General features: G+C 45.5%; 2 protein-coding genes across 2 annotated transcripts in view; both read right to left on the bottom strand.

Moving 5' to 3' along the window:
• tbc1d10ab (TBC1 domain family, member 10Ab) overlaps positions 1-3,066 on the bottom strand; it is a 16,005-nt gene extending 12,939 nt beyond the window's left edge. The window contains exon 1 of the mRNA XM_084456449.1: positions 2,813-3,066. Within this exon, the coding sequence (XP_084312575.1) occupies positions 2,813-3,024 (212 nt within the window). The 5' untranslated portion in view covers positions 3,025-3,066. The remainder of the gene's footprint in view (positions 1-2,812) is intronic.
• An 11,150-nt stretch (positions 3,067-14,216) lies between these two features.
• Positions 14,217-17,500, bottom strand: part of LOC311329602 (protein phosphatase PTC7 homolog) — a 13,356-nt gene continuing 10,072 nt past the window's right edge. Inside the window, exons 5-6 of the mRNA XM_084461479.1 lie at positions 17,365-17,494; positions 14,217-17,224 (exon numbers count right to left, since the gene is read on the bottom strand). Of these exons, the coding sequence (XP_084317605.1) occupies positions 17,166-17,224; positions 17,365-17,494 (189 nt within the window). The 3' untranslated portion in view covers positions 14,217-17,165. The remainder of the gene's footprint in view (positions 17,225-17,364; positions 17,495-17,500) is intronic.

Below are 17,500 nucleotides of genomic sequence, written 5' to 3'. Positions count from 1 at the left end.
CCTGCCTCCGCGCTTCGTTTACCCTGTGCCGGCGCTGGAGAAAAGTCTGGCTGGACTCATCGTTCGGGGATGGGGGGGACATTTCGTTCGACTAACCGCAATTATCCAGAGCGGAGCGGGTTGCTAGGTAGTTGTTGTTTCACGTGGTCTGGATTGAATCTGATTGGGCGGGGGAATCAAATCGGTCGCTACTGATTGGGCAGTAATAAACGAATGACAAGGCCCATCCCCGAAACCCACATCCGTTGAGTCAGACTACAGTACGTCGGCGTAAAACAATCAGAAAAGTCATTTATCACAGGGGCCTTGGGGATATTCTTTCCGATTCAGAAATATAATTTCATTCTGTGCCGGACTGGCCTATTATTGATAGCGTCCACTGACTAAGAGTGGAAATGGAAGAGGATAAAACAGATCGGAACAGTGGCTGCCATTGTAGTGTCCACACCGGCGTACTCGCATAGCTTTTGTGGATCGTTTGTCGGGCTTTTCCCCTGGATACTGAGGGCTCAAAAAGAAAGTTCAAAGCAGCTGCTAGCTAACATGAGCTCTGCAGATGCTTTTTTTGTGTGGTATTGAGCTCGAACACAAAGATATAAACCTCCCGGTTGAGTGAAAGAGCGGATCGGCCATTCAAGGCATTGAACTTTGGGTAAACAAGAGCCTCAGAGCCGCTCGGAAAACGAAGATAGATTTAAACACCGGCCCCTGCAACATAGTGATTACCATGAGCCGGATTAGCCCTGACTATCAGATTACAGGTCTCCCAGGTGAGAGAGTGATCTCAGGGGGAGAGAACAGTCAAATGGGGGCAGGTGCTGACGGCCCAGATAGGACAATGTGGAACAAGTCGGAGAACGTTATTTAAGAAGCAACGCCAGGTCAGAGGCGCCATGTTTGATCAGAGAATATCATCTAGATATCGTGGCTTGTGAACTACTTTTAAAACGACCGGAGCTACTTTTAAAACGACCAGCTCAACAAGATCAAGTCTGCTGGCTCGCATACTACAAAATATGACCGGATGTAGTAGGAGATCCAGGTATTTTTGCCATACTACAAGTGGCATACTATGTATTCGGACATACTACATTCTTTTTTGGCACACTACGTAGTATGTAGGTATGCGATTCAGAGCACAGCCTCAGACTTAAGGGCCTTATTTCTTTAATACGACAATTAGCCGACATTAACTCAACACTCCGTTTCAAAGAGAAGGATGTAAAATGGTGAACGTAGGAGGGGCGGAGCCATGGGAGCGGGAGGAGCCGGAGCAGCTGCCCTCTTCCTGCTCCTCACAGGAAGTCAGCCCTTAGACAAAACAGCAGAACACTTGCTTGGGCCAGCGAAGCCCGCGGAAAACAGGAAGCAGAGAGAGAACTTTCCCCTAGTTCTCTCCCCTCCTAACTCCCACACTCCTCAACAATATCTGGCCCAACGGACATTACAAAGGGCTGAAAGTCAACGGTGTTCTGTTAGACTATGCAGTGGTGTCCAGCTGAGTTGCACTGAATCCACTCTGTATGTTTTGAGGTGTGTGTGTGTGTGTGGGGTTATGAAAAATGGCAACCGCGTTTCTGTCCACAGCAGCAGTATATAGCAAAGTTGGTAAGGACATCTACGCCCTAATGAACGAGGCTCTCTTGGTGAAGCCTTTTTTCTTACGAAAGGGGAATGCACCGCACATTCGAAGTCTGAGTATTCAACCACAGCACCTCTCGGGATCCTCATTGTCATGGGCGTGTGTGTGTGTGTGTGTGTGTGTGTGTGTGTGTGTGTGTGTGTGTGTGTGAGAGAGAATAGCATAGAGACAGTACATCGGAATGCTTTACGAACGCCTTCACATGAACGAACACAGCCAACAGTGATCTGGTCAAGATGTTGTTAGCCAAATGTTGAGGCCAAGAAAATCACTTGTCTCCTAGCTTGTCTTCAACAATACTGATACTGCACCATAGTAGCTTGGCCAAGTCCTTGGCCATCATGTGACCCACACAATTCAACACATCAACAAACACATGATTCCCTGTCTGGGCACCTAGAACACGAGTTATCAATATTTCTGATGACGCAGACTGCCTGTCCCTTAACTATGCTTCAATAAAAGAGAAGACAGACAATACTCTTCAGGATATTGCAGTCCTATTGCTATCAGTCATTAAGTTAGTGAAGACTTTGATAAGAGGTATTCCTGACTATTCAAGTGTCTTGCCCAATACCTTTAGTCCATGGTCATTCACAGCTGCACAGTGTTGATAAACTGGCCTGGATGTGACATGACAGCTCAAAAGGGTGATGATGCATGTTGTTACAGATATGCATTATATAACAGTGGTCTGTTGAGCCAGCAATAGAAGTCAAAGGTAGCAACTAGGCCTAAAAGTGTCGAGTCAGGTGTCAGGTGATGGGACATTTCCCATTTAAGTTAACTTTCTTTCAGACAAGATACACCCTGGGTTCATTTTGAATTTTGAATACTAAATCTTCACAACCTCTGCTACGACAGAGAATATGCAATGTGTGTGTCCGGCTATAACTTAGAGGACAACACTTTTACATATTTATGAACATGACACTAGGTACAGTACTAATATTATTTAAATAACGTGTATGGCCGTGTCCGAAATGCATACTACCTGCTATATAGTAGGCGAGATGCAGCATGCTACACCAAAACTGTGCATACTGTATTTCGCCTACTATATACTAGGTACTATATAGTATGTAGTATGCCTACTATATAGTGCCTACTAGCAAGTAGCAGGTAGTATGCATTTCGGACACGGCCCATGTTAATAAGAGCAATACTTACTCAGCTTGTTGGGCACCGCCGATAAAGCCATACTTGTCAGGCTGTGTCCCTCCCGGGTTCCCGTAACCGTTCACTTCTGAGTCAGAGCCGAAGGAAGAGTTTGCTTCTGCTTCTCCATCATCTGTGAGGTTCTCCATGGTTCTGCTGCCAGTAGTCACCTTAGAACTGGACCCTGCAGACTGAAACCCATTACCTCGCTCGATTCTGGCCATCTAAAGTCACTCTAGTTTCGCAAATTTCGTCAACTAAAGCTCTTTGTTGTGAACAGAGACATGTCTGGCCCCACCACCTAATGCTAGTACGCGATAGCTCTGACTAGTAATAGTGTAGATCAGCCTAGCCTATAGTAGTACTACACTATCTTAACATACACAACAAACACAGCTAGCAAGTTAGCTGGCTAGCATGGCATAGTTAAGTCGTCCCGACTAACATTAGCTAGCCAACATCTATTTAAGTCAACTATTAGTTCGAATAGATCAGTGAATTATAAATGCCTAAGTAGCAAAATGAATCTCCAACAACACGACAGGCTAGCTGGTAAACTGTTAGCATCAGCTGACAAACCTCATCCAATCTCTGCTGTCAGCAATTTAGCTGGTGTAGTAAGGAGCACATCAGAAGCTCTGCTGCCATCTAGCGGCGTAACCTGGCGCGACATGTCATGAGAACTGGACCCTCACCCTCTGGAATATGTAGAGGTGGGTCGTATGCCCACCTCCCTTGTTCTCTGTAAAGCCCATTGTGTTGCCTCTGGGTATGAAATGCGCTATACAAATGAAGCTTTGATTGATTGATTGATTGATTGATTGATTGATTGATTGATTGATTGACAACACATACTGTATATAACACACAACTATACCTATATCACACACACCACATACTGTATACAACACATAATTATACCTATATCACACACATAATAACATTATATAATAACACACAACCCATGCTGTATGTCACACTAGCCAGGGGACATTGTATTCAACAGGTCTGGTAAGGAGCGGGGCCCCCTCTACACATCCAGGCCCAGGGACCCATTTTTTCCAAGGGGATTAGAGGAACATGAATCAGAAGCCTTTAGAATCAGAGTCAGAAACAGGTTTATTGCCAAGTAGGCTTTCACATACAAGGAATTTGCTTTGGTCTGATTGTGCATTAATATTGCTAGGACAAATCAGGCCAGAGCAAAATACAGTAACATACAATTGTAAGTGACACATAGGCTAGAGTACAATACAAATACAATATAATGGATTGTAAATGGTAACTGGATTGCACTTATAACGCTTTTATCCAAAAGTGCTTTGCAATGGCCTCTCATTTATCCATTCACACACAAATTCACAATGGCGGCAAGCTGCCACACAAGGCACTAGCCTGCTCATTGGAAGTAATTTGGGGTTCAGTGTCTTGCCCAAGGACACTTCTACATGTGGACAGGAAGAGCAGGGATTAGAACCCCCGACCTGATCATTGGATGATTACCTGCCCTACCTCCTGAGATACAGCCGCCCAATATAGCCTACAAAACAATATACAATAATATACAAAATAATACAATACAAATACAATAACATAAGGTGATAAATTAACAACAGAAGAAAAAGTGTTGTGACAATTGAATGGACTGTTTTGCATGTGATGACTCACACAATGAAAAGATGCTTACATGTTTTGGAGAGTACAACCATTTGACTGAGAAGCAACAGTCAGTTTAGTTCAGCAAGGTATATTCAATTGGTAATTGTGCTACGTGTAGGCTATTGTACTTAATAATTTGCAAAGATGTACTAAGACATTTTCTATTTGATTAAAGCTACACAAGATAACTCGGCACTTTGGCAGCCCCTCTGGTCGTGATAAAATCGGCACTGCGTTTTAACCACACTTCCCACAATCCCCCACTCACTCGCTGTAATGATGGGGGAAAAATGATAACAAACGTGCGTGCGCAGACTGGATCGGAAGATTGTAGCTACTTTCTGGAAGGATGTCTTCAATGCAGGTAAATACCAGTCTTCTTTCTTGTACAGTATGTGCATGTAGATTTTGTTTCGCTGGGCAAAGTTTGTTGTCTTCCTGATATTGTGACACGCAGAACGTGTCACTTCCATTTCCACCACAAGATTTCCCGCCAGTGTACTAACCAGTATACCGAAATTAAATTCACAGGGTCTCATGCAGTCTCATGTCACGAAAATGATTTTTGGGGTCTTGCTAAGGCCAATTCATAAACTAATAGGAAGTAAAAGTGAATATTGAACCATAAAAAAGTTTCTCATTCAAATCAAATCTCATTGAGCTTTAAGGGGGCGTAACCGTAGGACCTCGTCTCATTGTTGCTTGCGGCTTTAATTCAATTTTTATTACACATTTTATTGCACAAAGTATCTTAGTCCACAGGCAGAGAATGTTCAGAGACTTTATTCTCAAATGAAATCAGTACAAGCACAAGACATAATAACAAGTAACCCCAAACTGAACAAACCTAATCTGAGGCCAATGGGGTAGATGGTGATGGTCTAGATGACACTTCTTCACACACCCTGAGATCGTGGAATGTTTGCCACTTTACCAGCACACCACTAGACGCCATGGGGGTGGATAAGGTACTAGCGGGGCTGTCTCCTCTAACGGTCTTGGTCATCGCAAATGGTGGAGGAGGAGGAGTAGGGGGGCGTGGTGGTGGAGTAGGGGGAGGAGGAGGAGGAGTAGGGGGGCGTGGTGGTGGAGTAGGGGGAGGAAGAAGAGGAGTAGGGGGGCATGGTGGTGGAGTAGGGGGAGGAGGAGTAGGGGGGCGTGGTGGTGGAGTAGGGGGAGGAGGAGTAGGGGGAGGAGGAAGAGGAGTAGGGGGGCATGGTGGTGGAGTAGGTGGAGGAGGAGGAGTAGGGGGGCGTGGTGGTGGAGTAGGGGGAGGAGGAGGAGGAGTAGGGGGGCGTGGTGGTGGAGTAGGGGGAGGAGGAGGAGGAGTAGGGGGGCGTGGTGGTGGAGTAGGGGGAGGAGGAAGAGGAGTAGGGGGGCATGGTGGTGGTGGAGTAGGGGGAAGAGGAGAGACAGATGGAGCAGTGATAGAAGGGACTGCGTCAGACAGGGCTGTGTCAGGTGTCCTCTTCATCAGAGAGTCCAAGGTGGAAATGGCCGACCCTTGGAAGACTCCCTCCCACTTCTTGCGAAAAAGCCTCCGACGCTGAGAGAGCTCCAGATCTTGTCTCCAGTGGCACTTGGGTGATCGTGGAACATCGGAGTCAGATTGTCCCTTTAGCGCCACCCCACTAGACGCCATGGGGGTGGATAAGGCGCTAGCGGGGCTGTCAACTCTACTGGTCCTGGTCATGGAAAGTGGTCGACTGACAGATGGAGCTGTGTCAGCAGCCCTCTTAACCATAGAGTCCAAGGTGGAAATGGCCGACCCTTGGAAGACTCCCTCCCACTTCTGGCGAAAAAGTGTCCGACGCTGAGAGAGCTCCAGATCTTGTCTCCAGTGGCACTTGGGTGATCGTGGAACATCGGACTCAGATTGTCCCTTTAGCGCCACCCCACTAGACGCCGTGGGGGTGGATAAGGCGCTAGCGGGGCTGTCAACTCTACTGGTCCTGGTCATGGAAAGTGGTCGACTGACAGATGGAGCTGTGTCAGCAGCCCTCTTAACCATAGAGTCCAAGGTGGAAATGGCCGACCCTTGGAAGACTCCCTCCCACTTCTGGCGAAAAAGTGTCCGACGCTGAGAGAGCTCCAGATCTTGTCTCCAGTGGCACTTGGGTGATCGTGGAACATCGGAGTCAGATTGTCCCTTTAGCGCCACCCCACTAGACGCCGTGGGGGTGGATAAGGCGCTAGCGGGGCTGTCAACTCTACTGGTCCTGGTCATGGAAAGTGGTCGACTGACAGATGGAGCTGTGTCAGCAGCCCTCTTAACCATAGAGTCCAAGGTGGAAATGGCCGACCCTTGGAAGACTCCCTCCCACTTCTGGCGAAAATGTGTCCGACGCTGAGAGAGCTCCAGATCTTGTCTCCAGTGGCACTTGGGTGATCGTGGAACATCGGACTCAGATTGTCCCTTTAGCGCCACCCCACTAGACGCCGTGGGGGTGGATAAGGCGCTAGCGGGGCTGTCAACTCTACTGGTCCTGGTCATGGAAAGTGGTCGACTGACAGATGGAGCTGTGTCAGCAGCCCTCTTAACCATAGAGTCCAAGGTGGAAATGGCCGACCCTTGGAAGACTCCCTCCCACTTCTGGCGAAAAAGTGTCCGACGCTGAGAGAGCTCCAGATCTTGTCTCCAGTGGCACTTGGGTGATCGTGGAACATCGGAGTCAGATTGTCCCTTTAGCGCCACCCCACTAGACGCCGTGGGGGTGGATAAGGCGCTAGCGGGGCTGTCAACTCTACTGGTCCTGGTCATGGAAAGTGGTCGACTGACAGATGGAGCTGTGTCAGCAGCCCTCTTAACCATAGAGTCCAAGGTGGAAATGGCCGACCCTTGGAAGACTCCCTCCCACTTCTTGCGAAAAAGCCTCCGACGCCGAGAGAGCTCCATACCAGAGCAGCTGTTGACCCGGCCTGTCACACTGTCCTGCTGGGCCCTTTTGAGATACAATAAAATAAAAGAAACTAAAATGACTTTTGATGATTTCAGTACACTTGTACAATCAAAATGCATCATACCACACATTTTACACAAACACACACATCTCACACATGCATGCACACGCGCACGCACAAACAAACACACATACACACACACACACACACACACATGGTTGGATACACTGAAAAAAACATCAACTTACCAATCAATGTCTTCAAGGTTTTCATCCTAATTCATAAAGGAAATACCAGATGGATGTTGAGGTCATTAAGGGTTCACAAAGACAGAACAGCTTCTGTAATTGTTTGAATTGTAAATGATTAAAGTACAATGCAACTTTGATTACCAACCTGAATGTTTCGGTGGCGATTTCTCCATTCATCAAACAGCCAAGACACGATCAGGATCATAGAGTGAGCGGTCACAACTGCCCTGCATAGGAATTCCAGATCAAGATCCTGGGACGGGGTTGTCTGCAAGGGCGTCGCCGCAGGACCTTGGTGTCCATGTCCACACGGCACCCTCTTTCGGGTTCTAAAATCATTAGTTAATACACTAGCGAACACTAGTGCAATCTTTAGCCACATGTTCGTCTCATAGCACACACCGCACTGAGGCTTGTTCACTTGTTACAGCTATATATATACCTTGCCGCTGTGACGTCAACATGTTACGCCGTAGTGCCCGTGATGTCACAGACCGGATAGAACACTGTGATTGGACGGCTAGTCCAGATATGTACCTTGCCGCTGTGACGTGTGCACGTTACGCCGTAGTGCCCGTGATGTCACAGACCGGATAGAACACTGTGATTGGACGGCTAGTCCAGATATGTACCTTGCCGCTGTGACGTGTACATGTTACGCCGTAGTGCCCGTGATGTCACAGACCGGATAGAACACTGTGATTTGACGGCTAGTCCAGGCGGCTATAATTGAAATAAATGTAGGGCTATATTTAAATAGATTTAAGCTATTTTCTTTTTGCTTAAGAACCAACGATACCCCTTATTTAATACACTCCGACATTCAGAATTAAATAGGAGCGCTGGTCGGATAACAACAGATAGCATAGTGTCCGTAGAGATGTCACGCAGCGCTGCAGTCGTTAATTGTCCACGTTTTCGATAGAGATGGATAGGCATTATTGGCGATATTAAATAAGGGTAATCGCTCTCTATGAATTATTGCGGCTGACTGGCGATCCAACTTTCAAAACAGCCGCGGTAGGCTAAGCAAGGGAAATTGTCAATTGAATTACGCGCACAACAAATCCACGTCTGCTATAAACGTTTACCTCTTTATTCCATTTCACATCGCATGTCAATCCAGACCATTTTCTGCATTATAAGTAGGCGAGTGCAAGGAGGCAATATTATCCAGTGCAGAGTGTTGCGGTAAACAAATAGTCTCCTCTTTCCCCGTGCTCACCCCACCATTACCAACAAACCCAACAGGTGCACAGGCTAGAGCAATTAGTAGGCCCCAGCTACAGGTACACGCCCACAGTCACTCCCACACCTAAGTGCCCATACAACAGTGAGTGCATCCACATAACCAATAACAAATTCATAATAACCCTACCCAAACAACTAGAAATAATAAACACACATATGGCTCCTACATGAATCATTCATATTCAAGGGCGTTTTGTTATTTTGAAGACTACTCGTAGGCCAGTAGGATTTGAAAGGAGCCCACGACAGAGGCGCGCTGCGCTCCTGACCCCCGAGTGCACAGCCCATGATCCGATGAGAGAGAGCGGTGTCGTGTGGCCGATTAAAGCCCCCCGGGTCCTGTTATTCTATTCATAAAGTAGCCTACTTTGAGACACAACGTCAAAATGCTGACGAAACGGTTTGGCTACTTGTCTTGTTCCGTTAACATTAGGCCCACCTCAGTCCCTGAACAGCCGCGAACCCAACCAAAACAGGTTTGATGAAGACCGTTTGGAGACCAGTGCTATGGATGTAGGAGCACCCTACTGTATACTATTGAAAATTACTAATTTCTCATTCATGTGATCATCGTTGAAAATGTATGAATTCATTGTTCAGTCATGACAGCCAACAGCTGCAGGAGCAGCCTAGTCTGACCATATCATTCATCATAACACAGATGGGCGCACTTATAACAGAATTAGGCTACTGTAGGCTATATCGGATTTCATATTGCGAACAGGGCGAGTAGCTTGCTACCTTATTAGCTAATCTAGCGAACATAGATCTCTACAATATTCTTCTAACATGGTTAGCAGATAGGTTTCGGGAACAGGTGGTCCCATCACCGCACGAGATGAGTTTTGTAACGTTACTTTCCCCATTTGCTACATATCATTTTGCCATAGGTAGGCTATAAACTGTATTGTGTTTTGTATTTGCACTTAGTTCTGCTCATGTGGCCCTGCCCTCTTTGCACTGTCCCGTCTTGTCCCTGCACCCTGTCTAATTTTGTCTCCATCTATGCACCATGGGCCGAAAGCAAATTCCTAGTTATGTTGCCTAGTCATAAGTAGGCTACTTCTGGATTCTGATAGCCCAGTAGGCCAGTAAGCTTTCTGTCAGTCTCTATTCACTCATATTGTAAGGCGTACAAATAAAGAAAAAAGCCTTCCTCAATATGACCTGTCAACCATTCTGTTAACCATTCCAGTCATCTTTCTTAAATTAATTGTCCTCCATGCCCTTGACCCCCAGTACCTATCTGACCTTCTCAACCAACATGCCCCATCCCGGAGCGTGCAGTCCTCAGACACGGGTCTGCCCCCCCCCCCCTATTATAAAATAGCCTAATAAAAATAAAATTATAAAATCGGTTAAGATTTGAAAATCCTCTAGTCTGCTGTGGATGTCGTAGTATGTCCGTAGAATGTTCTCTCTCCTATGATGCTTTTAGCCTCTCTCACTCTGAAATGTAATTTAATGTAATGTATTGCTTTATAAATGTTCTTAGCCGGTAGACAAACATACTCCTGGAGCTTGCTCGATCGCCTTGTTGAGAGGGGTCAGGGAAGAATTTTTACAGCTCACTTATCTGGCCCCCGGGTGATTACTGTTTTTTTGCTTCCCTCTGGAATATGTAGAGAGTGGGTCGTATGCCCACCTCCCTTGTTCTCTGTAAAGCGCATTGTGTTGCCTCTGGGTATGAAATGCGCTATACAAATAAAGCTTTGATTGATTGATTGATTGATTGATTGATTGATTGATTGATTGATTGATTGATTGATTGATTGATTGATTGATTGATTGATTGATTGATTGATTGATGAGAATTATAACATCATATTCAAATGACTGGAGGCTTTTGACCGCAAACAAACATTATGACCAAAGCCATTATTGACTAAGGTTTCAAACAGAGATGGAATAGGCGTTGTATGGCGTAATCGCACCTGGACCTGACCTGCTCTAGTTATGGAGAATACAAAACCTAATTGAAATGTAACTGTTAAAAGTGTATAGAAAGGCCATGAGCTGATCCCTTATTTAGATATTTCCTATCAAAACTGCAACCTATGCCATAGCATATAGGCATGAGCATGTAGGCTTCTCTGAATGGAACAACAAACTTTGTTTGCCGTCAAACCTCCATTGTCATGCCATCGGGGCCAGCCACACAGGTCTGTGCACAACTTAGCTGCCATCTACAATCTAATTTGAGTGTAGGTCAAAGTGTAGCATGACCTTGACTCTGTTGAACACACCTAGCATCAGTGTTGGGAGTAACTGACTGTTTATGTCAAGGTCGAGATGTGCCAAGAGTGCTGGTAAAGGATCAGATTTTCTTGAGTCTATTATGATCTAAGATGCCAAACTGATCTTAGATCAGCGCTTCTATGATTTGGTTAAGAAATGATCTGGTTTTAGAAAGCAACTCCAAAGTAAAGTAATTAGTAATCTGATACCTTTCAGAGAGAGCAATCAGTAAACTAATGTAATTACAATTTAGAGAAGCTAATTAGTAACTTGATTACTTTCATTAAGTAGCTTGCCCAACACTGTCTAGCATTGAGTAATAATCTGTAAAACTCTGTTGAGTATCTTGCATGGTTTATGTGCCGTCTGTCTTGTGTAGAGGCGTCACCTGACTGAGTTGACTCAAGGTAACGGCGAGTTGCACATTGGGTCACCTGACACGTGCCAGTGGGTTGATGGCAATCCTCTTACACTTTGATTTACTAAGTGCTGTGATTTCAACACATCGCATAATTAATCACTATGCATGAGAGACAGACAGAGAGACAGACCGACAGAAAGGTACTTTATTTATCCCAGAGGGGAAAGCAGTATTAAGGACAACAAAAAGGCACAATCAAGGACTGCATGAAGTGGGTCAGGTTGTATTCAATACAGAAACATCGACTGGGCATCTGTGTTCATACACAGCCTGCAGACATAAGCCCGCATGTGTGGTGTGTAAACAGCTGCCTTCTAAGTAGTTTCAAGGTCATAGAGGGTCATGTCAGATTTTCTGGTGTGTATGAGGAGGGAGATGGGCTGACTGAAACACTCGGACGAGGATGACCCAAACAGCAGGGAAAAAAACTATTGGGGAAAGAGAATTGAGTCTGCCTGCGACTAATATTTTATACACACCAGATTTTTCCAAGTCCGTTTTTACATTTTATTATGCCAAGAATAAACATATTTTGTCAGAATAGAATTTAATTCAGCTTCCCTGTCCCCCCACCTATGTTCAGACACAACTCTGCTGCAAATAAGAGCTTAGCAGTGAAACACCACACATTAGCCCTCACGCACCCATAATGCAATGCGATAAGCCTCCTTTCATCTAATTCATCTAACACTGAGGGGAACTGAGGTCACTCTAATTTGTTTGTGTGTCTAGTGTGTTTTTCTGAGGTCTAATCCTCTCACTCAAACTATGACGTTGTAAGTCTACACTCTTTTGGTATGTGAACTACTTTTAAAATGACCAGAGCTACTTTTAACATGACCAGCTCAACAAGACCTATCGCCCCCCATAAATCAGAACCCTCGTCCTTCTGTCACTTGTCACTTAATATTGCCTAGATTTTAATTCACATAATATTGCCTAGATTTTAATTCACATCTCATTAAAGTCATATCTTATCTTAAAAAGAATCCCATTGCTGAAAACCTATAAAAAATAACAACACAACCGAAGTAACAACATATGGCCACCGTTTCTAAATCAAATAATACATTTATTTATAAAACAAACAATTACTTCCCACTGGAAGGGGAACGTTAACCTTGTTGGCGTGTAGCATGGGCCACCTTAAAACCAACCACGGCTCAGATCCACTAATGTAAACTAAATGAAGCCAGCTGCCTGTGTGGGGGCGCTAGAGACATGGAGTTTGGACTGGGGTGTTCGGGGGGGGGGTGTGGGGGGGCAGAATGTCCCGCCCCCCGCGGGCTGCGACCCGAGAACCGCCACAGAACTGCCCAATCACCTCCAGTTATTTTTTGGACTTAGGCTCAGGACCTCTTTGTTCTCCAGGGTAAAAATAAGTGGTGGAACTCCGCTGACTTGGGGCTCAGGAGGGAAAAATTCATTGTGGAGGGGGGTGGGTTGTAACGGGCCATATCTCAACGTGGGAAGGTCACAGAATCAAGCGGTTTTGACTTGCATGAAGCTCTCGACCCGACGCTTGCAGCGATACCAAACGTCCTGCTCGCACGCGCGTGGGCGAGCACACAGCCACGGAATGCATTCATGGGCAGAGGTCTGTGCTCGCCAAGCACCATTTCTAGTTCCCTTTACAACTGCAAATGTATTTTGTTTTGTAGAGTGAGAATTTATTGTCATTCTTTCCCTGGTGGGTTGAGGAAGATGACCCCGTCATGAAATGAGTGTAGAATGTACACCGAAATAAGAATGTGTTTCTCACCCCTATCCATCAACACAGGGCGTAAATCGCCAGGTTTACAGGGGAGACCTGAATAACAGGTTCACCAGCAGGTTCATACTGTCTATACAGTAGCTGAGTTACCAGACGTCCCATGACATCACACAGATTCTGCAACCACAATGCGCACTCATCCCCAATGCATGTATGGGTCACAACCAATCACAATGGGTCTGCCAGACGGATCCCATTCATCAAGGTTAATCTTGTTGCATAACAGAGCCTATCACTTGGTGACAAGCGGCTGTAGTTAGTGGAGAACATTTTAAATTAAAATGGGATTAGTTCGCTAGCTGTCTTCGTGGTTTTCTGAAACCGTGATACACACACGTTTCCAAACATATAATTGGTCTATTGGATTTGTCACATGTAAACAGCGCCCGTGCTACCTACACTCTCAGAACATGGAGGCCTCACCGGACAATATAAATATTCGTTTCACTATGTTCATCTGTCATATTTCACCATAGCTCTAAGTTGGAGCCTTGAAGATGTTATTTTAGTTTAGGTACTGCTGTTGTCATGGATACCCCGTCTAGTCTCTAATCAAGATGATGTGTGGAAAACAGTGCTACTTCACAGAGAACGTAAAACAGGACACAACCAAAGAAACTACAGCTACAGATCCAAGATGCAGTGTTGTTCTGCGTTACATGAGCCCCACTGGCCATCAGGGGCCCACCGACTGGGGATAAAAATTAGGGAGGCCCCCAAATCCATTCCGTCTTAGGGCCCTTGTAAGCCTGGAGCCAGCCCTGAAGTCTTATTTACAAATAATAAAAACAGACCTTTTTTTTGTACAAAATACTATATTCTTTATTCAAATATTTTACAACTTGAAAACATATTTACCATAGCTAGTTCTGCATTATACACTGTATACAGAAGTAGCTCTCATACACAAACATCGCTGGATAAAGGACGACAATCATACCTTGCCTGGACTTCAGAAGCACCATCAAAAACGTTGAGTGAACAGAGATGGGGAAATGTACACTAATTGACACTGAACACTGAGCAGCATACAGAGACACGCTTGCTTCGGCAGAAAAGGCCTCTTGATTGATACAAGTCTATTTGTTAAGGCGGAATCTGTGCTCGGCCATTTTCATACATCACTGACAACCTGCCCCGCCCTCAGGGAATAGATACAACCTGCCCCGCCATCAGGGAATAGATACAACTTGCCCCGCCATCAGGGAATAGATTAATTTCACTTCTCAAAATAAGAAAAGAATCATTCATTCAACAGAATTGTCAGCGAGAGCAAACAGGAAATAATTGAACTGTTAGTTAATGGGACAATCATATAGTTTGCGCACTTGACTCCAGGTGTACCAAGGAGTGGGCCAGGAGGGAGGGGCCAGTAAAAAAGCCCACACTGACAAAAACTATTGAGGCTCTTTGGTTGCAAAAATAGATGATTTGGAGAAAAAAAAAGTGAATATAGGTGAGAAAAAGGTGCACGGTTCGGCCCTGAAAGGATCATCAGCACTGCTTACATGTTTTTCCACATTGGCTCTGCGCCACTGTGCCTAAAAATGTCAATTTCAAATAAAATAAGAAATAAAAAAAACAATTAAAGCACTCCAAAAGACAAGCCTACACAACATGGTAGTAGTGCTAATGATGGTTTGATGACCAAAACCTTTTTCTCACCTCGTCACTTTTTCCACTATGTAAATAAATCATCCATTTTTTTTGTATCCAAAAAGCTTCAATAGTTTCGTCAGTCTGCAGGTATTTTGGGTTTACATTAGTTAACAGGACACACATCAGGGGACGAAGCAGGTTTAGTGACGGCAATATTTCAGGCGCGCAGATTCCAGTGGTGCAAATAACTTTGAGAGTACATGCGAATAAACAAAACAAAGTTTCGAGGTTTAATTGTATTACAACCATTGATTTTTAGATAATGCTTCGTTAATGGTCTGAGATGTATGTATGGAACAATACAGCGCCGGTATGAGTCTCCACTGAGGCCGTTTCCTCCACAGCCAGGCGTGGGGAGCAGGCCCTGCTCAGGCCTGTGTTTATGACTTCCCCTCTTTGGTTTCATCCAAGATCTGTCCAACCCTGCGTTGTGACATCTCAAAGATCACTAACTTACAACTAAAGCCGTGGATACGATCCAACCACAGTTCTGGTCACATTTGCTTTAAGCACCAATATAAGAGTCGCCTGCCTGTCTTACAGAAAACATCACTGACCGTTCGACAGGACACGCGTTTGCCTTCACAGGGACGGTTACACAGAAAACACCTTGGAATTCTACATCACAGTATTGCTGCTTGTTTTGTTTTTGTGTCCAACCAAAATAAAAGAAATCCAACGCTAATGTTTTTGATCAACTGGCTTTAGAGTATAATGTTGACTAATGGTTCATATGCACAAGTGAGGACAATAATCAGTTATTATAAAATGGGTAAATAGAGAGTAGACAACAGACAGGACAGAGTAGTATGATCAAAATCCAGCTTGCACACATACAAACACACACATTTCTTTTCTCCTTTTTACAATCATGAAGACCATGTGTTCACATAAATAATGCATATTCACACATACATTTGAATTACCAAAACATAAGCAGCACAATTATCGGGCGACAAGGAACAAAGAGAGAACGAAAAACAAAGAGAATTCGACTCATTACACTCAATTATTTTTAACAGAGATCGAACACGATCAGAGCCACGCTGTGAGTCCGTCACACTCAACTATCCTTTTCCTTTTAACTCCTGAAAATAAAACAACATTAAGTTATAAAAATAAATCTTTTATGATTCATACTTGACCTATTGTTTCAACTCAAAGCATTCCCAGATGCTTGCCAGTCTTAATTTAGCAAGGCAACACGCATCAACCGACACAATGCGGTCCCAGCGCGCCCCTGACGCACAAAACATTTCGGACACGTCTCCACGGCCCACTGGCAAACCCATCCACGGCACTTCAGTCTTGGTTCTTATGGCCCATGGAAGAAGGACTGAGATTGAGAATATTTACTTAAAGGTTCAACCCTACGTAGATGAATTAACTCTTATATGTGTACACGTGTGAGACAAACAAGCCGTTAACCCTTGCATTGATTACCTTAGCAGTGACAGTGTGAACGAACCCTCCGTTACATAACAAAACATATTTACAAGCCGATGAGGACGTGCGCTCTGACGAACCTTCAGCACCTCCCACCTTCCCCCTCACCTACACATCACATTCCTAAATAGCACTTAAACCCTCCTAAAAAGCCATTCTAATACCCCCCCTTCTTTAAATCCTTCATTCCTGTCTATGACCTGGGAAGCTAGACTAGACGCATAGTATAACAACACAGAAACTCAAAATATATATATATATACGGGCAATTCACAAGCAACCCCAAACCCATGGCTTACATTCCACTTTGAATACCCCCGCATCTTCCTCCTAGCGCTGTCCCCGCCCATGACAGGAAGTCCTGAATTCGGGACTGTCCTCCAGTCACGGCGCCGGTGACGGCGTGACATCATCCCCTGAGGCCTAGGTGGGGTGGGGTGGGGGAGCGTCATGGCGGCCGGTGCCGCTTCTTCCTGGGTCACGATCAACATGAGGGTAGCAGCCGTCCCCGTCCCCGTCTGCTCCGCAAACTGAGGAGTGGAGAGGGGCTCGGGGAGGGGGGTCCGTTCCCACGGTGACGGGTGTGTGGCGGTGGGGAGAGTGGGTGGGGGGGGCGGAGTCAGAGGGTCACCTGGGTCCGCCCCACAGGAAGCAGTGCCTTCGAGAGGGCCGCAGGTGGAAGACTCGGCGTGAGGGGAGGAACGAACGCTCCCGAAAACAACACACACACGCGGAAAAAAAATAAAATAAAATACACACACACACTTAGTCTGTGTATTCTGCCACAATGGACAGTAGCACCGTGATGTCATCAGGCTTCCCTCCTGTGGAGTATCAAAAAAAAAAAATCAAAATAAAGAATGATTCACCATAGTATACAGATGACCTTGATTTGACAAATGCTCGGTGTACAACAACACGGCCCTGTCTGGATTATCTGGCCTCCTCGGACCACAGTGCTCACCTCGAACATTCAGCCCGTTGTCGCAGGCGAATTGTGCAAAAGGGGACATGTAGTTGGGGTCGTAGGCCAGCTCGTGGGCTTGCTTGGCGATGCTCTGCGCAGTCTGCTGGATGCTGTCGTAGTTGGCGCCCTGAGA

The sequence above is a fragment of the Borostomias antarcticus genome (assembly GCF_949987555.1).
Source record: "Borostomias antarcticus genome assembly, chromosome: 2".
NCBI lineage: Eukaryota > Metazoa > Chordata > Actinopteri > Stomiiformes > Stomiidae > Borostomias > Borostomias antarcticus.
The sequence above is the reverse complement of the archived record's forward strand: the minus strand, read 5'-3'. Positions and strand labels throughout refer to the sequence as shown.